This window comes from Biomphalaria glabrata, chromosome 16 (genome assembly GCF_947242115.1).
Source record: "Biomphalaria glabrata chromosome 16, xgBioGlab47.1, whole genome shotgun sequence".
NCBI classification, from domain to species: domain Eukaryota; kingdom Metazoa; phylum Mollusca; class Gastropoda; family Planorbidae; genus Biomphalaria; species Biomphalaria glabrata.
The window spans coordinates 14,271,712-14,294,621 of NC_074726.1; the positions used below are offsets into that span (position 1 = coordinate 14,271,712).

The following is a 22,910-nucleotide window of genomic DNA, read 5'->3' on the forward strand; positions in this document are numbered from 1 at the left end:
CTGTGGCACACACTTCAAGAGGTAGTCACGTGGTTAGCACAACATTCAACCGCTTTTTAATATTTCCCAATTAATGTCAGGTACCCATTAGACAAGAGCTGACTCAAAATCACCCAAAGATCCGGAAATAAAAATACCAGCTTTAAACAGGATTCGAACCCAGGATCCCCGGTCGGAAGGCCAAATGCTTTAACACTCAGCCACCGTTAGTTAGTTAAATGCCACCCTTCAATTATCTGGTATATTGAGCCTCAAAGTTTGTCAGATATGTCTCCTTAATGTCCTTTGAATCATGGCAAGTGAGTTGTGCTTGATGTTAACGCCAAAGAGGAAAAGATTGTGTCTCCAAGTATAAGTGTCTTTAAGAGTCGTTAATGTAGGAGTATGCAAAGCAGTGCATTAAATGACCTTGATTCACGTTAGAAATGAAGCTCATGTTCAAATCCTGCTTCCAGCAGCATACTTGGTTCAACCAAGGTACACCCTGACAATAGTCCGTAGCCCATACCCCACGGTGCTAACTACAATTTACATCACGGTGCTAAGTGCAATTTACATCACGGTGCTAAGTACAATTTACATCACGGTGCTAAGTACAACTTGCTTTATTGCCATCTTCTCAAATATTTAGGATTTGAAAACAAAATATTTCTTCTCCTTAGAGCCTACACGGTTTAAACACTGACATGTTTATTCATCCGAAACTAAAAGAATGTTGTAAGTTCCAGTCGATGGAGAATCTCAGCTAAAAAAAACAACACTAAATAACAATGGCAACGTGACACACACACTGAAACATATTTTAGGCTTCACAAACTTGAAGTTAATTGTTGACCATCTTTTTATTCTTCAGACCTGCGATTTTTGTTTTTTTGTTGTTGTTCATCTGAAGAGGAGAGAGGGGGGGGGGCAATGACGTCAACTTTCCAGGCTCAAGAAAATCCAGCCAATTATTGATTTCGTTCTCAAGTTTGATCCCATTGTCAGAAAAAATAAAAGAAAGTAGTTGAAATAATGTCACAGAAATGAGTTTGTCTTTCTAGAGGTGGATGCTTGTGTCCTGAAACCAGAGCGCGAGATTAGAGTCCTGCTGACGTTCTTCTACCGGAACAAGTTTTCAGTTACAACACATTTTGATTCTTCTTTTATTTAGGACACGTTGCAAGTTGTTAAGCAATCCAACACTGGGATAGAAGAGGGATAGAATGAACGGGATGCGAAGCTGAGAGGCTAATACCGCTGGGTTACTTATCAGGAGGGCTTAAGTTCGAATCCCTACTCTTGATAAGTAGTTTGAGTGCTTTAGCAGTACGGAAACCTTCTCCTGGGTACTCCCTTCCCCCTCTGGTCAACAAAAGAGATTGGACCATAGCAAACTGAGAATGCCATAAGCATAAAAATTGTACCATTTGAAAAAAAAAAACAACTTTAAAAAAAGTTATAATGGAAAGAACCGCACAATTAATACCATATCTCTTAATATTGCAAGATTAATTGTTTTATATAAATATAATCAACAAATTACATCTAATTTATTAAATAATTGGTAATTTTTTTATTGATTCATATGTTGTCATCGACAATAAGATACATACATACATACATACATACATACATACATACGTTCATACATACATACATACATACATACACACATACATATATAAATACATACATCCATAGATCGATAATTTGATTGATTGATGGATTGATATATATGCCTTTTTTTGGATCACAGTAAGACTTTCGTAATATTAATACAATTATCATTCTTCATAACTCGGCAGAGGGCATGCATGTTTTAATGTTCAGATATAACGGGGCCCTCTTCCAAAACGTAACCAAACAAAAAGAACCAACAGACTGGAAGCCATATTCAAGGAAAAGACACAAGTGTGCAGAACTAATGAAAGATGTACTCATTGATTGATAGCGTTTAGCACGGAGCTTTGACTTGAGTGTTTTTTCTTGATGAGGTCAGCACCTGGGCTTGACCACGCTGAACTGACCATAGTCTGCTGTCATGATTTGTTGCGGGTCGCGTTGGTCCAAACATTTTAGTTTGATTATTGCTCATCAATTAAGTGGAGTTCTTCATAAACATAAATGAGTGTAGTATGGCCTCCTTCAGTGGCGAAGCGACTATGGATCATAGAGGTGAATGCCTGGTCAGCTGTGGTTGGATTGATGTCGACTACAAATCAGTTCCCCCCTTTCCACACTGCCAATGTATCCCCAAAAGTAGCTTCATGTGCCAATACAGTTTGTCATCAGCGGCGTCGCAGACTACGCTACGATATAGCACAGAGTGCTGCAAACTGTCAAAGGTCTTCGGCTTCTGAATTTTCATCAGGGTTAACTTTTGAAGTCTTTCCCATGATTGGATACAGCTGTAAGGCAGCAGAGGTTGCTTCTCCTAGGTGGGTAGCCATCAAATAGCTAACGAGGCCCTCCAAGGCTCACTGGTATTGGCGCCAGTTACTCACCTTCGCCCCTTCTACTGTTAGTGAAAACAGTTCCGCCTGACTCAATATCTGAGCCACACGTTTTTCCAGGAGTTGTCAGAAGCTATTTGAGACATATGCCATTAGGAAGCATTTTATAGGTAGTGGAGTGCTAATATTATTACCACTTCCGGTAATGACAACCTTGCGAAACCTAAATGGGTGTACACGTCTTTAAAATATATCTTAATCCAAATTGTCCCATCTTATTGGCAACTGTCCTAGTAAATATGTCCTATAACTCACTACACTGTGGCCAGTGATGTTAGCTCCTCACAGCGACTCCCATCTCCAAAGTAGACATAGATTTGATTCAAAGAACACACACACAGATTTAAATTTAATCTCAAACCTTTTTTTTTTATTCAGCACAAAACAAACTCTTATTTGTTGTTCACTAATATAAACAGGTTTTTAATAACAGTCAAGTGAGATACAATCTACATACTGAAACAGAATATCTGAACAAATGTTTAATCATCTCTCGACTCACTGAAATGTAGCCTACTGGCTATCGTCATGTAGTCGCTACACGTGTCTCGTGTTTCATTAGACATCACTTCTTGCTCAAAAATTGAAAACCACAAATAGTATACTGTCTTTTAACAGTTTATTGCCTCTATTACAAATATATATGTTTCCACTTTTTAATGAGTTTTGAATTTTAGGATGGAATTTTTGTTATTTCTTTGTCTCTCCAATTTCTATTTTACGTTCATTTCCAGTTTTCTCCATTTGTATTTTACTCTATTTCTATTTTACTCTATTTCTATTTTACTCTATTTCTATTTTACTCTATTTCTATTTCATTTTAATTTTACTCTATTTCTATTTCACTTTTATTTTACTCTATTTCTATTTCATTTTAATTTTACTCTATTTCTATTTCATTTTTATTTTACTCTATTTCTATTTTACTTACATTTCTACTCCCCCCCCCCCCCCCATCTCAATTTACTTTCAAAAATCGATCTAGACATGTTTGTATTTCATGTACTGACTGTGTTCTACGTACTTATTGTTTATCACACTGTTGGATATATTAAACAAACTTAGTTCCTGGAAATACCATATCCCGAAAGTTGAGTCATTCTGTTAGGCACACCTAGTCAAATGATACTATGTAGACCCATGCAAATTTGTTTTTTCAATTTAGTTTTTTGATTCTTATTCACTTCTATAGATGCTCAATATCGCAATCTGGATTCATTCGATACCAGACTCACACACACACAATTGTATTTGTCTCTGTCTGTCCGTGTTACATCAGTCTCTCTCTCTCTCACACACACACACAAACCATTCCGAAGTTATACGTCCATTATGTCTTACTCTTCCTTCTTTCTCTCCGCCTCTTATCACTGCCCCCCCCCCTCGCTCACTATTTCTCTCTTTCTCTGTCTCCAGAAATCCTATTATCTCTTTCATTACTAATCTAATCATTCAACAGCCCTTTCGTTCCTCGGGCACCCTCGACGCCATTTCTTTTGCGTCCAACTCTCCCCCTCTCCTCAGTCCTGCTGCTTCCCTAACCAACGAGTCCCTTAAAACTAGTCCTGTAGTATTGAGAGCTAGTCGTTCAATGTACCTCCCAGGGAGCACGCTGTCAAGAGCAGCACCAGAACAAATATTCGTCCTGGCAATGGCAAGGAATGGAAGGTCTGCCTCTTTATGAGTGGAGCGCTTTGGCTCCGCGCATCGTCATAGCACCCATCTCGTTGCTAGTCAATAGTTAGATCTTGGAGTCTCTACAAATTTCAATCTGTGGTCAAGTTAATGCCATTTAGACAGCGTATACGTTAGTAAATCTTCAAGAAACTCATAACTGCAATTAAAGTGGTCGGGGGGCAGCTCGCCAAATTGCTACTGAAGCTATTTTTATTCTAGCTTGGCCTGAAAGTTCCTCTAGCAATCTATACGGATTTGTGTGTGTGTGTGTGTGTGTGTGTGTGTACGTATAGAAAATAAAGACATTAGCGTGTCGATACAGCATGTTTTGTCGGGTAATTGTTTTGAAAGTATCTACGTCACTAGAATCCCATGGAAATGTCTGTTCAAAACGTAAAAGATTTACATTTTTGTCTACAAAAAATGTCGATGGCACCCACCCCACCATTTGCAACCGATTTACCACTGTGTCTATGTCTTGAAAATTTTAATTAGTAGATTTAGTACACCTGTGTCGTCTGCTATACTAGCCGTCAGTTAACCATTGGACACGTCTGCTCTGTGTCCTGATACATCAAGAAACGTCTTACCACGCAAGGATAACGTCCCGGCGTAGAGTCTGAGAGGTAGAAAGAGGAGGGGAAATATAATTGGCTATCGTAATGCTGCTATTAGTCCTTTCCGGTGACATTTCATGGCTGCCATTTAGCACTTTGTGCTAACAAAAGACGGATCCCAGCACAAGTGCTAACTTTCCCATACACAAGATGATGGCGGGACTAGGAAACATGTCTGTGGTGAAAAAAAAAATCTGTTTTATCTATCTATCTATCTATCTATCTATCTATCTATCTATCTATCTATCTATCTATCTATCTATCTATCTATCTATCTATTTATCTATCTATCTACTATCTATCTATCTATCTATCTATTTATCTATCTATCTATCTATCTATCTATTTATCTATCTATCTATCTATCTATCTATCTATCTATCTATCTATCTATCTATCTATCTATCTGTCTATCAATCTGTCTATCAATCTATCTATCTATCTATCTATCTAATCTATCTATCAATCTATCTATCAATCTATCTATCTATCTATCTATCTATCTAATCTATCTATCTATCTAATCTATTTATGTATGTATGTATGTATGTATGTATGTATGTATGTATGTATGTATGTATGTATGTATGTATGTATGTATGTATCTATCTATCTATCTATCTATCTATCTATCTATCTATCTATCTATCTGTCTATCAATCTGTCTATCAATCTATCTATCTATCTATCTATCTATCTATCTATCTAATCTATCTATCAATCTATCTATCAATCTATCTATCAATCTATCTATCTATCTATCTATCTATCTATCTATCTATCTATCTAATCTATCTATCTATCTAATCTATTTATGTATGTATGTATGTATGTATGTATGTATGTATGTATGTATGTATGTATGTATGTATCTATCTATCTATCTATCTATCTATCTATCTATCTATCTATCTATCTATAATATGTAACTAACCAACATAAATATCCATTCTAATACCAAGAAAACCTCGGCTTTATCTATATATTTATTTATATCTGTTTAGAACAATTTTTTATCTGTATTTTGTTCTTCCAACTCTCTCTGTCTATCTATCTATCTATAGCCATGTCGTTATATACATATATACATATCTATAGCAAGGTAATATATCTAGCCTATCTATATGGATTCCAAAATATAATAAATATCTTTCAGCCTTTTTCTTTATCTATGTGTCCGTCGCTCTTTCCTTTTATCAATCTCTCTCTTTCTCTCATTTTTTTGCCTCATTCTATTTCGTCCTCTGTCTATCTCTCTTTCTTTCACTCTCTGTCTCTCTATTTCCATAAAGATGTAACTGACCTATACAGGTCACTGAAATCATATTTATTTTGGTGTATTGATTTCTAGAGGGCGTTGGTAATAGCACGCTTGTCCTCAAAGTTGCTCTTAAAAAGTAGATCACTCCGAGAAAATAAATAGTTCTATCGTAGATAGATTAAATAGATAGATAGGTAGATAGATAGATAGATTGATTTATAGATAGATAGATAGATAGATAGATAGATAGATAGTGTCATAACAAAGTCACAAAGATATAACAACAAAGTCACAAAGACAAAGTCATAGAGACTACCCAGTTTCAAGTGTTTTCGAGTCTAGATAAATGATACTTCTCTATATTAGTCTGTGATTCCACCAAAGAAAAAGAAAAAGAAAACAATACACTTAATGTAGAAAGCTGGTAAGAAAAAAACCCAGAAAACCCAGAGGACTCAGGTCATGGTACATTACTACCAATAGCCATATTTTCTCAACTCCCTAGAGATATTTTATTTTTATAGCTTAGAAAGAAATGAGCTTCTTGAGTCATTTAAGACAAAAGAGAGAAAACAGAGAGCCAATGGGATGAGGATAATTGATCAGTTCTGGGTAAATTTAATAAGTGAATTGTAAACATATCTTAATGTTACAGTGAATAGACATAAGAACATATTAATGAAGCTTTTGATTAGTTAATGGCATAATTAATGGCTTAGTTAATTAGGAGATTAGTTGATTGTGCTGGTCTAGTTGGAATGTAATATGTTCACAAATCACTTGTTGCATGAGTGCTAAATATTTTAGAGGTATAAATTTAAGGGAGGCAACTCAACAAGGAGATTTATAGGACACCACAAACATAGATCATAACTTTCAGTCTTAAATAAAGCTATTCATGATCCCTTCATATAGATTCAAACAGTAATCGTCTTATATAAAGCAAATATTCGTCTCTGGTCTAGTTCCTAACAGTGCAAAACCTAGAGCGCACCCTTTGCACTAACTTTAATGACGCGTAAACTTTACAACAGTTTCAAGTCTAACTTTGTGTCACTTATTTTTGTGTGTGTTATTTCATTAATCTATCAATTGGAAATATTTCATTGACCTTATCATTTATATTTACATTTGTGAAACATAAGATGTTAAGTATACATTAAAGAAAGAAATACTAAAACTAAAGAAATACTTTTTTTTTTTTTGCATTGCGAATTACAAAATTAATTATCAGAACATTCGTCAGTTTCTCTGCTGCTGCTGTTTGGCTAAAACAAAGTCATTGAAATGTTTGCAAATACAATTTTTAGAGAGTTGACAATGGCTGTGTGGTCGTCTGACATTAGCCTTGAATGAACCACACGAAGGCCTGCTGTGGATTGAGCTTTAGAAAAAGTATAAATAATCAATTCAATATTTCTACACATTGAGTGAGCACGATGAAGAGTTATTGATATTATCAAGTGCCCTAGTTGATTGTGTGACTCAGAAGGTACAGTTTATTTCCCAAACAGTCTCTTCTGACCCATTCTTTTCTGCCCCATTGTCTTCTGCCTCATTCTCTTCTGCCCCATTCTCTTCTGCCCCATTCTCTTCTGTCCCATTCTCTTCTGTCCCATTCTTCTCTGCCCCAGTCTATTCTTTCCCGGTCATTGTGTCATAGTCTATTGTGACCAAGTAGCATATGTGTAACTTGCTATGCTCCAGTCCCGATGTCCTCCAGTCTGTTGTTATCCAGTCTGTTATTTTACAGTCTGTTGTTATCCAGTCTGTTATTATCCAGTCTGTTATTATCCAGTCTGTTGTTATCCAGTCTGTTATTATCCAGTCTGTTGTTATCCAGTCTGTTGTTATCCAGTCAGTTATTATCCAGTCTGTTGTTATCCAGTCTGTTGACCTCCAATCTGTTGTTATCCAATCTGTTGTTATCCAATCTGTTGTTATCCAGTCTGTTATTATCCAGTCTGTTCTTATCCAGTCTGTTATTGTCCAGTCTGTTGTTATCCAGTATGTTGTCCTCCAGTCTGTTGTTATCCAGTCTGTTGTCCTCCAGTCTGTTGTTATCCAATCTGTTGTTATCCAATCTGTTGTTATCCAGTCTGTTCTTATCCAGTCTGTTATTATCCAGTCTGTTGTTATCCAGTCTGTTGTCCTCCAGTCTGTTGTTATCCAGTCTGTTGTCCTCCAGTCTGTTGTTATCCAGTCTGTTGTTATCCAATCTGTTGTTATCCAGTCTGTTGTTATCCAGTCTGTTATTATCCAGTCTGTTGTTATCCAGTCTGTTGTCCTCCAGTCTGTTGTTATCCAGTCTGTTGTCCTCCAGTCTGTTGTTATCCAGTCTGTTGTTATCCAATCTGTTGTTATCCAGTCTGTTGTTATCCAGTCTGTTGTTATCCAGTCTGTTGTTATCCAATCTGTTGTTATCCAGTCTGTTGTTACCCAATCTGTTGTTATCCAATCTGTTGTTATCCAGTCTGTTGTTATCCAGTCAGTTGTTATCCAGTCTGTTGTTATCACGTCTGTTGTGTGCTAATTAAAATAATTCCTCTTCCGCCTAATTTGAAGATTCACAACTAAATGAGTTAATAAGACAATAAACCAGGGCAGAGAACTTTTATTCTATCCATTAGTTTTGTGAATTTGGAAGAAAAGAAATCGATTTGGTTTTGTTAATCAATAGGATAGAAGAGTTTAGTGGCTCGATTTAGCTGGGTTTTTTTTTCTCTAACATTTGTAATTGAAAAAAAAATATTTATAAATGATGTTAGCACTTGGACATTGTTGAATCTCACAAATAAAAGTGTCAGAGGGACTGCTGAGGGGCGTATCAAATAAAAGTGTCAAGATAATGAGAGAGATTATTTGTAATTTTATATGTTAAAGTTAAACTATGAGTTACGTAATACATTAGACTCAGCTAAAGGCTGTAGATCAAACCTTGCAAATGTGTGTACACAGACATGAACATACTCACAAAGATCAACTGAAAATAGTGCTATTACCTCTTCCCAGCTTTTGACCACGGGTTTAGGTCTTCTAAAAAAGTTCTGTAAAACCAATACAGTAACACCTATACAGAAACGGCAAACTTAAACGTATAGTATGTTTATTAAACTAGTATGAAGCTGAAATCAAAAAGGCTCAAGTATAAAATGACCTATTTTTAAAATGTCAAACGTATAAAGGGATTAAAATATGACATAGCCAAAATATAAAATAACAATATAAAAAAAGACCAAAGTATAAAATGACCAAAATACAAAATGACCAAAGTATAAAATACCAAAGTATAAAATGACCAAAGTATAAAATAGCAAAGTATAAAATGACCAAAGTATAAAATACCAAAGTATAAAATGACTAAAGTATAAAATACCAAAGTATAAAATGACTAAAGTATAAAATACCAAAGTATAAAATGACCAAAGTATAAAATACCAAAGTATTAAATGACCAAAGTGTAAAATACCAAAGTATAAAATGACCAAAGTATAAAATGGCCAGTATAAAATCCCATAGCATAAAATGACTAAAGTACAAAATGACCAAAATATAAAATGGACACAGCATGCAATGGCTTAAGTATAAAATGAAAAAAAAGTATAAAATGATTAAGAACGAATTCCTAAGTATAAACTCACTAAGAACCTATTATTTTTAGTGTAAAATGACTAAGAACTAATTCTGAAAGTGTAAAAATGACTACGAACAATTGCTCCAACAATAAAATAACCAAGAACCTAACATTTAATATTCAATAAAAGATGTAACACTAACTACAAGAATACTAAATCCGACATCTTCTATTTCAAACTGGTCGTTAAGACAAAAACAAAACACGGCAGAAAATTCTTTCCAATTGAAATGTCTGTAGTCTGATATTCCATTTCTCTTATCATGCGGAAGACGTCGGAAACGTTCTAAAGCCCGAGGGGAGAAATGGAAAAGGTTGTCTATGGTGCATCAGCCAATATGATGAGACGTCTTGACCATCTCACAAGTCTTGCGTTGAGACTTCAGTATTGAGAGCTTTGTCAGAAGATAAAAATGGGGTCCAATAGACATTCTTATACTCAGAAATAGGTCTATGTGTAGTCACTCAATATACTTCTCTGTCGTGTGTCCTCACTCAATGAAAAACTCTTGTCATGTGTCTGTGTGTCGTCACTCAATTAACTTCTCTGTCGTGTGTCTGTGTGTCGTCACTCAATTAACTTCTCTATCGTGTGTCTGTGTGTCATTACTCAATTAACTTCTCTGTCGTGTGTCTGTGTGTCGTCACTCAATGAACTTCTCTGTTGTTTGTCTGTGTGTCGTCACTCAATTAACTTCTCTGTCATGTGTCTGTGTGTTGTCACTCAATGAACAACTCTTGTCATGTGTCTGTGTGTCGTCACTCAATGAAAAACTCTTGTCATGTGTCTGTGTGTCGTCACTCAATTAACTTCTCTGTCGTGTGTCTGTGTGTAGTTTTTCTAAGAACTAATTTTGGCATGTGTCTGTTCATTTTATGCAATGTTGTAGCTGTTTTTAATAGAAAAAAAGTGTCCTTGTAATTACAAAAATATTTTCAATAATGATCAATAAACGTGACTTTATTTTAGTTTTTCTTGAGATGTCTTTTGTGAATACCAGCTTCTAGAAGTTTCTCTAGTCCTGACCTTGACATTTCTTAATACTTGAATCTAGCAGGTTATAACTGAAAGGACAACAGTCAAACAGACCCAAGATCATAACCATTCAGATTATAACCAGACAATAGACCAAGCCGAGTCTTAGAACAGAGTGAATTAGATCTAAACTCTTCATTTGTCATCACGTAAATATATCAGTAGAAAACCTGGCTGTATGAAAGATATCAGTAGAACACCAGGCTGTATAAAAGATATCAGTAGAACACCTGGCTGTATGAAAGATATCAGTAGAACACCATGCTGTATGAAAGATATAAGTAGTACACCTAGCTGTATGAAAGATATCAGTAGAACACCTGGCTGTATGAAAGATATCAGTAGAACACCAGGCTGTATAAAAGATATCAGCAGAACACCGGGCTGTATGAAAGATATCAGTAGAACACCTAGCTGTATGAAAGATATCAGCAGAACACAGGGCTGTATGAAAGATATAAGTAGAACACCTAGCTGTATGAAAGATATCAGTAGAACACCTGGCTGTATGAAAGATATCAGCAGAAAACCGGGCTGTATGAAAGATATAAGTAGAACACCTAGCTGTATGAAAGATATCAGTAGAACACCTGGCTGTATGAAAGATATCAGCAGAACACCGGGCTGTATGAAAGATATAAGTAGAACACCTAGCTGTATGAAAGATATCAGTAGAACACCTGGCTGTATGAAAGATATCAGTAGAAAACCAGGCTGTATGAAAGATATCAGTAGAACACCTAGCTGTATGAAAGATATCAGTAGAACACCTAGCTGTATGAAAGATATCAGTAGAACACCTAGCTGTATAAAAGATATTAGTAGAACACCGGGCTGTATGAAAGATATCAGTAGAACACCTGGCTGTATGAAAGATATCAGTAGAACACATGGCTGTATAAAAAAATATCAGTAGAACCCCTAGCTGTATAAAAGATATCAGTAGAACACCGGGCTGTATGAAAGATATTAGTAGAACACCGGGCTGTATGAAAGATATCATTAGAACACCTAGCTGTATAAAAGATATCAGTAGAACAACTGGCTGTATGAAAGATATTAGTAGAACACCTGGCTGTATGAAAGATATCAGTAGAACACCGGGCTGTATGAAAGATATTAGTAGAACAACTGGCTGTATGAAAAATATCAGTAGAACACCTGGCTGTATGAAAGATATCAGTAGAACACCTGGCTGTATGAAAGATATCAGTAGAATACCAGGCTGTATGAAAGATATCAGTAGAAAAACTGGCTGTATGAAAGATATCAGTAGAACACATGGCTGTATAAAAAATATCAGTAGAACCCCTAGCTGTATAAAAGATATCAGTAGAACACCGGGCTGTATGAAAGATATTAGTAGAACACCGGGCTGTATGAAAGATATCATTAGAACACCTAGCTGTATAAAAGATATCAGTAGAACAACTGGCTGTATGAAAGATATCAGTAGAACAACTGGCTGTATGAAAGATATTAGTAGAACACCGGGCTGTATGAAAGATATCAGTAGAACACCGGGCTAAATAAAAGATATCAGTAGAACACCTGGCTGTATGAAAGATATCAGTAGAACACCTTGCTGTATAAAATATATCAGTAGAACACTGGGCTGTATGAAAGATATCAGCAGAACACCTGGCTGTATGAAAGATATCAGTAGAACACCTGGCTGTATGAAAGATATCAGTAGAAAAACTGGCTGTATGAAAGATATCAGTAGAACACATGGCTGTATAAAAAATATCAGTAGAATTCCTGGCTGTATGAAAGATATTAGTAGAACACCGGGCTGTATGAAAGATATCAGTAGAACACCGGGCTAAATAAAAGATATCAGTAGAACACCTGGCTGTATGAAAGATATCAGTAGAACACCTGGCTGTATGAAAGATATTAGTAGAACACCGGGCTGTATGAAAGATATCAGTAGAACACCGAGCTAAATAAAAGATATCAGTAGAACACCTGGCTGTATGAAAGATATCAGTAGAACACCAGGCTGTATGAAAGATATAAGCAGAACACCTGGCTGTATGAAAGATATCAGTATAACACCAGGTTGTATAAAAGATATCAGTAGAATACCAGACTGTATGAAAGATATCAGTAGAACACCTAGCTGTATGAAAGATATTAGTAGAACACCTGGCTGTATGAAAGATATCAGTAGAACACCAGGCTGTATAAAAGATATCAGCAGAACACCTGGCTGTATGAAAGGTATCAGTAGAACACCAGGCTGTAAAAAGATATCAGTAGAACACCAGGCTGTATGAAAGATATCAGTAGAACACCAGGCTGTATGAAAGGTATCAGTAGAACACCAGGCTGTATAAAAGATATCAGTAGAATACCAGGCTGTATGAAAGATATCAGTAGAACACCTGGCTGTATAAAAGATATCAGTAGAACACCAGGCTGTATGAAAGATATCAGTAGAACACCAGGCTGTATGAAAGATATCAGTAGAACACCAGGCTGTATGAAAGGTATCAGTAGAACACCAGGCTGTATAAAAGATATCAGTAGAATACCAGGCTGTATGAAAGATATCAGTAGAACACCTGGCTGTATAAAAGATATCAGTAGAACATCTGGCTGTATGAAAGATATCAGTAGAACAGCTGGCTGTATGAAAGATATCAGCAGAAAACCTGGCTGTATGAAAGATATCAGTAGAACACCGGGCTGTATGAAAGATATCAGTAGAACACCTGGCTGTATAAAAGATATCAGTAGAACACCTGGCTGTATGAAAGATATTAGTAGAACACCTGGCTGTATGAAAGATATCAGCAGAAAACCTGGCTGTATGAAAGATATCAGTAGAACACCGGGCTGTATGAAAGATATCAGTAGAACTCCTGGCTGTATGAAAGATATCAGTAGAACAGCTGGCTGTTTGAAAGATATCAGTAGAACACAAGGCTGTATGAAAGATATCAGTAGAACACATGGCTGTATAAAAAATATCAGTAGAACCCCTGGCTGTATGAAAGATATTAGTAGAACACCGGGCTGTATGAAAGATATCAGTAGAACACCGGGCTAAATAAAAGATATCAGTAGAACACCTGGCTGTATGAAAGATATCAGTAGAACACCTGGCTGTATGAAAGATATTAGTAGAACACCGGGCTGTATGAAAGATATCAGTAGAACACCGAGCTAAATAAAAGATATCAGTAGAACACCTGGCTGTATGAAAGATATCAGTAGAACACCAGGCTGTATGAAAGATATAAGCAGAACACCTGGCTGTATGAAAGATATCAGTATAACACCAGGTTGTATAAAAGATATCAGTAGAATACCAGACTGTATGAAAGATATCAGTAGAACACCTAGCTGTATGAAAGATATTAGTAGAACACCTGGCTGTATGAAAGATATCAGTAGAACACCAGGCTGTATAAAAGATATCAGCAGAACACCTGGCTGTATGAAAGGTATCAGTAGAACACCAGGCTGTAAAAAGATATCAGTAGAACACCAGGCTGTATGAAAGATATCAGTAGAACACCAGGCTGTATGAAAGGTATCAGTAGAACACCAGGCTGTATAAAAGATATCAGTAGAATACCAGGCTGTATGAAAGATATCAGTAGAACACCTGGCTGTATAAAAGATATCAGTAGAACACCAGGCTGTATGAAAGATATCAGTAGAACACCAGGCTGTATGAAAGATATCAGTAGAACACCAGGCTGTATGAAAGGTATCAGTAGAACACCAGGCTGTATAAAAGATATCAGTAGAATACCAGGCTGTATGAAAGATATCAGTAGAACACCTGGCTGTATAAAAGATATCAGTAGAACATCTGGCTGTATGAAAGATATCAGTAGAACAGCTGGCTGTATGAAAGATATCAGCAGAAAACCTGGCTGTATGAAAGATATCAGTAGAACACCGGGCTGTATGAAAGATATCAGTAGAACACCTGGCTGTATAAAAGATATCAGTAGAACACCTGGCTGTATGAAAGATATTAGTAGAACACCTGGCTGTATGAAAGATATCAGCAGAAAACCTGGCTGTATGAAAGATATCAGTAGAACACCGGGCTGTATGAAAGATATCAGTAGAACTCCTGGCTGTATGAAAGATATCAGTAGAACAGCTGGCTGTTTGAAAGATATCAGTAGAACACAAGGCTGTATGAAAGATATCAGTAGGACATCTGGCTGTATGAAAGATATCAGTAGAACACCAGGCTGTATAAAAGATATCAGTAGAACACCTGGCTGTATGAAAGATATCAGTAGAACACCTGGCTGTATGAAAGATATCAGTAGAACACCTGGATGTATGAAAGATATAAGTAGAACACCGGGCTGTATGAAAGATATCAGTAGAACACCAGGCTGTATGAAAGATATCAGTAGAACACCTGGCTGTATGAAAGATATCAGTAGAACACCGAGCTAAATAAAAGATATCAGTAGAACACCTGGCTGTATAAAAGATATCAGTAGGACACCTGGCTGTATGAAAGATATAAGTATAACACCTGGCTGTATGAAAGATATCAGTAGAACACCGGGCTGTATGAAAGATATCAGTAGAACACCAGGCTGTATGAAAGATATCAGTAGAACACATGGCTGTATAAAAAATATCAGTAGAACCCCTAGCTGTATAAAAGATATCAGTAGAACAGCTGGCTGTATGAAAGATATTAGTAGAACACCGGGCTGTATGAAAGATATCAGTATAACACCAGGTTGTATAGAAGATATCAGTAGAATACCAGACTGTATGAAAGATATTAGTAGAACACCTAGCTATATGAAAGATATTAGTAGAACACAGGGCTGTATGAAAGATATCAGTAGAACACCTTGCTGTATAAAAGATATCAGTAGAACACCTTGCTGTATAAAAGATATCAGTAGAACACCTGGCTGTATGAAAGATATCAGTAGAACAGCTGGCTGTATGAAAGATATCAGTAGAACACCTGGCTGTATGAAAGATATCAGTAGAAAACCTGGCTGTATAAAAGATATCAGTAGAACACCAGGCTGTATGATAGATATCAGCAGAACACCTTGCTGTATGAAAGATATCAGTAAAACTCCTGGCTGTATGAAAGATATCAGTATAACACCTGGCTGTATGAAAGATATCAGTAGAACACCAGGCTGTATAAAAGATATCAGCAGAACACCTGGCTGTATGAAAGGTATCAGTAGAACACCAGGCTGTAAAAAAAATATCAGTAGAATACCAGGCTGTATGAAAGATATCAGTAGAACACCTGGCTGTATGAAATATATCAGTAGAACACCAGGCTGTATAAAAGATATCAGCAGAACACCTGGCTGTATGAAAGGTATCAGTAGAACACCAGGTTGTAAAAAAAAATATCAGTAGAATACCAGGCTGTATGAAAGATATCAGTAGAATACCTGGATGTATCCCACAGTTATTACACGTCATTAAATAGACATATTCTATTTAATAAGGAAAAAATAGGCTGTAAAGAAATCAACGGGCGTAACCGGTGGTTCATGCTAGTATCAATATAGATTTAAACATGTATACGTCATAAACGTGAAAAGATTTATCAGAGAAGTTGTTTTAAAACCTAAACTTGAAAACAAATGTTAGTGTATAATCTAATTCCTCCAACTCCAATTAGTAGATTTACATTTCTAAAAACTCAGTCTTCTCTCCCTTTTTTCTCTTCTGAGTTTTTTTCCTCGCTCTCTTTTCTCTCTCTCTTCTCTCTCTCTCTCTCTCTCTCTTCTATTTTTTTTTTGTCTTTTCAGGTATTTCTTTATTCACTTTTTCTTTTGTTTCTTTATCATTTCATTTGCTTTTGTATTCATCCTTTACTGTCTCTCTCTCTCTTATTCTCTTAAATCTCTCCAATTAAATTTAACGTTGTTACTTTTTTTTCTCCTCTATATCTACATTTCTTATCGCTTTTATTTCGGTAACACATGAATTTATATTTTATATTCTCTAGCACTTACCCCTCTCTCCATTTTTCTCCCCTGTTCTCTCTCACTCTCTCTCTCTCACTCACTCTCTCTCTCTCTCAGTCTCAGCTTTTCTATCTGATCTTTTCTGTCTGCTTCACTTTTGTTTTTAATCAAACTCGTTTCACCGGGAGGAGGTGGGGGGCGCCATTGAGTTAGGGCGCTAGGAGGAATCAATAACCTATAAGAAAACGTATGCATTGGCAAGGCTAATGGATGGCTCCATTTGAGGCTTTGAATGGATGGCTCCGTTTGAGGCTTTGGATAGGATAGAACTTTGCCCTTAAACTCCCACGTCTATTGAATCATTCGTACAGCCACAACACAACAGTTAGTAGTAGACAATAAGACATGTATGACCAGCCACAACACAACAGTTAGTAGTAGACAATAAGACATGTATGACCAGCCACAACACAACAGTTAGTAGTAGACAATAAGTTGTCCATCTCTGTATTTTTTGTCTAAATGTCTACACATGTCAGCTTCCACATGTCCAGCTGTTCTGTTTGCTCTAGCACTGCTTCTAGTTAGCAGCTAACTCGGACACATCTCAATGTACTCTATGGAAAACGATACGGAGATAGTACAAAGTGACTCCAACTCTGAAGCCATAATTAGCTCAACTAATGAATAGCAGTGTAAATAGATTTAGCTTCTAAAAATATTTTACTGTCCATTTCAATTTTGACACAGTGCGTCGCTCTTCTACAGTATGTGACTTCCGGTTGTCCCCTACGCTCGATGGTATTGAACCAGTAGGAACCCTACCCTACCGCCTCCTCTCTGTACTCCACCAAACCTTTCACTTTTGTCAAGGAAACCGGCAAGATGACCAACTGACCTTTTCTTTGCTTCACACAACTAATCAAATGTATAGTCGTCTAGAGTCCACCCCTCTTTCCCAATGCCATGACTTTTTCAGCCCCCCCTCCTCCCGACCCTCTTGCACCTCCCCCTCCCCTTCCACTATTTCCCCTCTAGAGGAGGTAAAGCGAATCCAGAGAGGGGACGAATTTCAGTCAATTGTCTTCATACCGTGCCAAGCGTTTGAGTGTGTGTGTGGGGGGGGGGGATGACGTTCCTTGGACCGTTTTTACTTTCAATCAATGTTAAGATACTTTTTTTCTAAAACGCTTTCTTTCCCCTCTAGGCCACTGACACCGCCAGTAGTTCACAATGTTAGCTCTCGCTAAAGAGCTCAGTTTTTGTGGGGTTTTGGGGGCCAGAGAATATAGTCGAGTAATATTTGGGACTTGCAAGTTATTTGTATTTTATTGGAGATGGTCTTCCCTTCCTTTTTAAAAGTCTGTAATAACTAGATGTAGACTTATATCTTTGTCACGTTTGGCCGACATTAACTGTCATCTTTACTGCTACAGAAGTGCGCTATAAGGATAACTTTGATAGAGCAATAGTTCACCTTGTAAATGTATTTTAATAGAGCAATAGTTCACCTTGTAAATGTATTTTAATAGAGCAATAGTTCAGCTTGTAAATGTATTTTAAAAATGTGTATATTTTAATATTTTTTCTATATTATTTGTAAGTAACTCTTCTTGCTAATATTGTAAACACAAGGGCCCTGATTTATTCATTAATTAGTTCTATTTATCCAACTTGCTGTGTATAAGAAAGTACGAAAATTGAACCTGTTAATATTTACCGTATGCCTAGGACAACTAAGCATATTTCATAATCGAAGCCGCAGTAGTTCAAGTCACAGAAAACGATTTTGTTTTTCAAAATTTCAATTCCACGTGTTCTTTTAATTCCCCATTTTGAAACGGACTAGGTTACACTTCCGTTTACTTTGGGTGCTTGATTTCTAAGGCTTGAACTAAGACTCTGTTAGCTCAATCGGTAGAATATCAGACTTTACATCTGTGGCGTCTGTGGTTCAAGTCTATAATCATGCAATATTTTTTATTTTTATTTATACATATTGTTACGAATCTGACTATCCAGGCTCTCTGCACCTTACACCACCAACTTAAAGAACTTGACAACTCAGGGCTCCAAAGTAACGTAACACTTTAATAGTTGAATAAATAACAGCCAATACTGTACAATTGGCAACACGTACACTGTACAAATATCTCTCCGATAACACCGTTCCGCCGTATCAACTCTTGCACTGGCCTCTCCGTCTCGTTCCGGGCTTGCACTGGGTTCAACAGTTCAGGACTGACTTCACACACTAGGCTCGTTGTGTCGGACTCCATCGCAGACCAAGATCAAGACGCCAGTCGTCTCAACTGTACTTGACAGTACTTCGCACTGAACCGTCGAAATGCTCCGTACTGAACCACACCGCTGAACTGTGCTGTAGTCGACCGGACTGTAGTGAACCGGGCTCTGAACCTTCTCTCGTGAACCTCCTTTCTGGACCGTCTTGACTGCGACACCTCCGCTCTTATATAGGGTCCCTACTGGCTTTCTCGAACCGGACAGAACGCCGCTCGACATTTCTAGGTGGTCAGATGACTACAACTCTCGTGACGCCCATGAGCTCTGTTCACGATGGCGATCCTTCCCGAACCGTCCTGTTGACACTCGACTCGGCTGACCGTAGTATCTCGTCACGGTTGACCGCTCGTCTAGCGCTGGCCTGGGGCGATTTGAGTCGGCTGACCACACACACACCACTACCCCTCTCTGTGCCACCACCAAGTTTATAACAATATATTTTTTTAAAGTATATTTCGCAAAATTTACTTCTAATTAATTAATTAATTCGATCTACATGAAATTGAAAATGGAATTTAAAAGCTCGAGCCAAAGTAATCATCATCTAGCATAGAGTGAGTTTATGGTAATTGTGTAGACTGCTAACAAGAATAACAGTCTCTTGTAGTGTGAAACACTGTTGAAGTTTGTATCAAATCAATTACTTCTTGTAAAATCTCGCTGTTAGAGCCCTTTATGTTTCTGTTTAGGGAATATCAAATAGTGGGAGCTAGAGACCTTTAACTTCCCATTAAGGAAATGGCATAACATATTTGAGCCAAAGCCCTTTATCTCATCGAGTAATTCCCAAGTGTCTGCATAAGGCTCAGTACAAGGATGGCATTCTTCTGCCAAACGTAATCACTTTCAATGCTGCCTGGGTCTAAACTTTCCATTGTCTCTCTCTAATAATTATTGAAGACAGGGTTATATCAGGACGAATTCATATCATTTTTTTTCAAATGGATTAATGAATATACGTCTTGACTCTAAACACAAATGTGTTATTTGTCTGGGAAAAAATATAGAAGCTCAATTTCTGTAACTTTATTTATTTTTCCTACACTAATTGTGAATTTTCATTACATTATATAAAAAAAATATTTTTTAAATATAATTTTTAAAAAAATTACATGTGCTGTTTATGATTTGTAATGAGTCATCAATAAGTTGACCAACTTGGGCAGAGCAGCTCACAGGAGATGTAACGTAGTCGTGCTTAAGAAAGTCTGACCAATTATTTAAATGTCACGATGAGTCGGTGGAAAGCTTTAAAATGGAGAGTGGGTGAGCTAATGAATGTAAGGCAATAATTGATGAAGTTTGCTAAGCAAGTGTGCTTACTTTGAATGTACAAAGTCGAGACGCCCAGTGAGTGTTGATTTATATGACTGGATTTTCTAATATCTGTTTTGGTATTCAATGTGATCAATATTTGTTTTGTTTATTCCAACTGTAAAGAATTATCGCTTATTGAGAGCATGCTGGTTTCCTTTTTCAAGAATCACATCACCAAAAACAAAGATAGATTCTGTATTTCTTAGGACTCCACTTGCTATAAGGTAGCACCAAAGTTTCTGGTTATAAAATTGTATCTATTCTACGTGAAAAACACAAACATCTGTTCCCTCCATTTCATTTTAATTCTTTCTCTCATTCACCCTATAGATCTCCCTCTGTCTCTGTCTCTCTCTCTCTCTTTTTTTCCCTAACCCTAACCCTCTCTTTCTCTCAGAATCCTACAGATGTCACAAGAAAGGGAGGGAAAAAAAATTAATTCGATCGCGTCAATATTTGATCATGTCCCCTTGATTGCGTAAGACACTATATGATTGTAGTAGATTCTAATTTTATTGTGACCCCTACGTTGTGTAATACTTTAGTACTAGCTTCGTATTATATTTGTTCACTCTAAGACATCTTTATAGTTCTATGAATGCTTAGTAATTAAGCAACATTCTATTCTGGATTTGGTACAAATTACTGGACGATCTTTCGTTCTTAGACTATAAAAAGTTCGTTTTAATATCGCTTTTTTTTAAAAAAACAAAATCAGCTGATTAAAAATTGATTTTTTTGTATTACACCTGATGGTAATAATTCCGCTCTTACCATTAAATTCGTTATAGCACAAGATCTGATCTCAGACCTTCCGAAGTATGGGGCAGATAATAAAGATAATCAGTCTCTCTATGACCGACAATTAACGATGGTGTCAGCAGAACGATCAACTGCGTTTGTAAATTAGAGTTTGGTGAACTCAGGGGCGTCAATTAGAGTTTGGTGAACTCAGGGGCGTCAATTAGAGTTTGGTGAACTCAGGGGCGTCAATTAGAGTTTGGTGAACTCAGGGGCGTCAATTAGAGTTTGGTGAACTCAGGGGCGTCAATTAGAGTTTGCTGAACTCAGGGGCGTCCCAAAAAAATCCCGAATTTCAAAATATCTGTCTTCACTGGGGTTTGAGCTAGAGATCCCTCGGCTGTTGACCACTCAACCATCGCTTCCCCTACGTTGCACAGCTAATTCTGTTCTTTAACTAGGAGCTTGCTTGGTACTGTTAGTTGGATATCACCGCTTACACTGAGACCAGATGCTACACTATCTCCCTTTACACTTCCACCAGACGCAGACTGTCTGCTCTTACACTTCCATCTCCTGGTAGCACTCTGTGCTCATGTCGATACAAACTGATCACGAGCTGGAGTGCCGAGCGTTTTTGTTCATTCCGCGCTCTTGGACAAATATTGACTGCGCCGGTAGAATAAGACACAAAATTTGTTAGACCGAATGCCTTCATGGATTTTTTGTTCTCTCCCCCCCCCCCCCTTCTCTGGTCGTCATTATCTCCCATGACGTGTCTCAGGGCGTTCAGAACTCAACGGGCGAACAGATACTCGTTGGTTGAAAATTGTAGAGAAACAAAAAAAAAATGTCTACATAGAAAAGATAAACTAAAGGAAGCTCTGCCAAGTAGGATGGCGAGAGACTTTTCATGTCAAATATTGTGACAAGTTTCTGAAATAGATGGGAAAATATGACTGTAACAGTAGTGAGGATAGACATACAGTTGTGTGTATAATGTCTGACCTTAGTGACCTGTCTGGAGGACCTTTCAAGACAGACTAAATAACGTTGTTAATGTGTTTGAACGTCTGACCTATGTGTACTTTAATTAGTGATTGTTAAAAACATGTAAACCTGTAAACCTAGGATCTATTGCTGTGTGTCGTTAGGCTCATCCACGCTGTGCCTAGTGCAGATTATTCTCAACGGAGGTAACACTCAGATAAACAAATCCAATAACACAGGAGAAAGGCCAATAATGCAGAAAATAATCGACGCTGATGAACAGGGTCGAAAAAGAAGTGGAATAGTCGAATGTCGCTAAGTTAAATATCTACTTAGAAACTAAAGAGGTCCTCTCTCTAAGCTGCCAAGAGTATTCTGTGTTTACTAGTCACATCACTGTCTCTAAGCCAAAACATTTCCCTTTTGATGAAACAAATAACTATTCGCTCCGAAATCGAAATGGTATCCTAACAGTGGTTAGAGGACCTAGAATCTAATGCTGTAGGAACCCTACCCTAGCGACTCCTCTCTGTACTCCAAAAACCTTTCACTTTTGTCAAGGAAACCGGCAAGATGACCAACTGATTTTTTCTATTGCTGTGTGGTTAGATGATCTAGGATCTATAGCTGTATAGTTAGAGGGCCTAGGATCTATAGCTGTATGGTTATAGGGCCTAGGATCTATTGCTGTGTAGTTAGAGGACCTAGGATCTATAGCTGTATGGTTAGATGGCCTAGGATCTATAGTATGGTTAGAGGACCTAGGATCTATAAATGTATGGTTAGAGGACCTAGGATCTATTGCTGTGTGGTTAGAAGGTGAAAGCAAGAAGCAACAAGAAAACATAATTTTATACTTACGGCATTTTTTCATCTAGTTCTATCATATTTCAGAA

The 22,910-nt window shown here is 37.1% G+C and overlaps 2 protein-coding genes across 2 annotated transcripts; both read left to right on the forward strand.

The window, feature by feature from the left end:
• Nucleotides 1-425: 425 nt before the first annotated feature.
• On the forward strand, nt 426-10,733 carry LOC129923438 (keratin-associated protein 10-8-like). The gene is made up of 4 exons (XM_056014345.1): nt 426-477; nt 8,044-8,106; nt 8,284-8,372; nt 10,686-10,733. The coding sequence occupies exons 1-4, from the start codon at nt 426-428 to the stop codon at nt 10,731-10,733; spliced, it is 252 nt and encodes an 83-aa protein (XP_055870320.1).
• Nucleotides 10,734-10,898: 165 nt separating this feature from the next.
• LOC129923439 (keratin-associated protein 4-3-like) lies at nt 10,899-11,636 on the forward strand. The gene has a single exon (XM_056014346.1). It carries the CDS (start codon nt 10,899-10,901, stop codon nt 11,634-11,636), a length of 738 nt encoding a protein of 245 aa, XP_055870321.1.
• The last annotated feature ends 11,274 nt before the right edge of the window (nt 11,637-22,910 follow it).

Coding starts and splice junctions, on each gene's coding strand:
- LOC129923438 (XM_056014345.1), top strand. CDS start 426: ATGAAGCTCATGTTCAAATCCTGCTTCCAGCAGCATACTTGGTTCAAC. Junction 478..8,043: donor GCATACTTGGTTCAACCAAG/GTACACCCTGAC, acceptor GTTATTGTCCAG/TCTGTTGTTATCCAGTATGT. Junction 8,107..8,283: donor AGTCTGTTGTCCTCCAGTCT/GTTGTTATCCAA, acceptor GTTGTTATCCAG/TCTGTTGTTATCCAGTCTGT.
- LOC129923439 (XM_056014346.1), top strand. CDS start 10,899: ATGAAAGATATCAGTAGAACACCAGGCTGTATAAAAGATATCAGTAGA.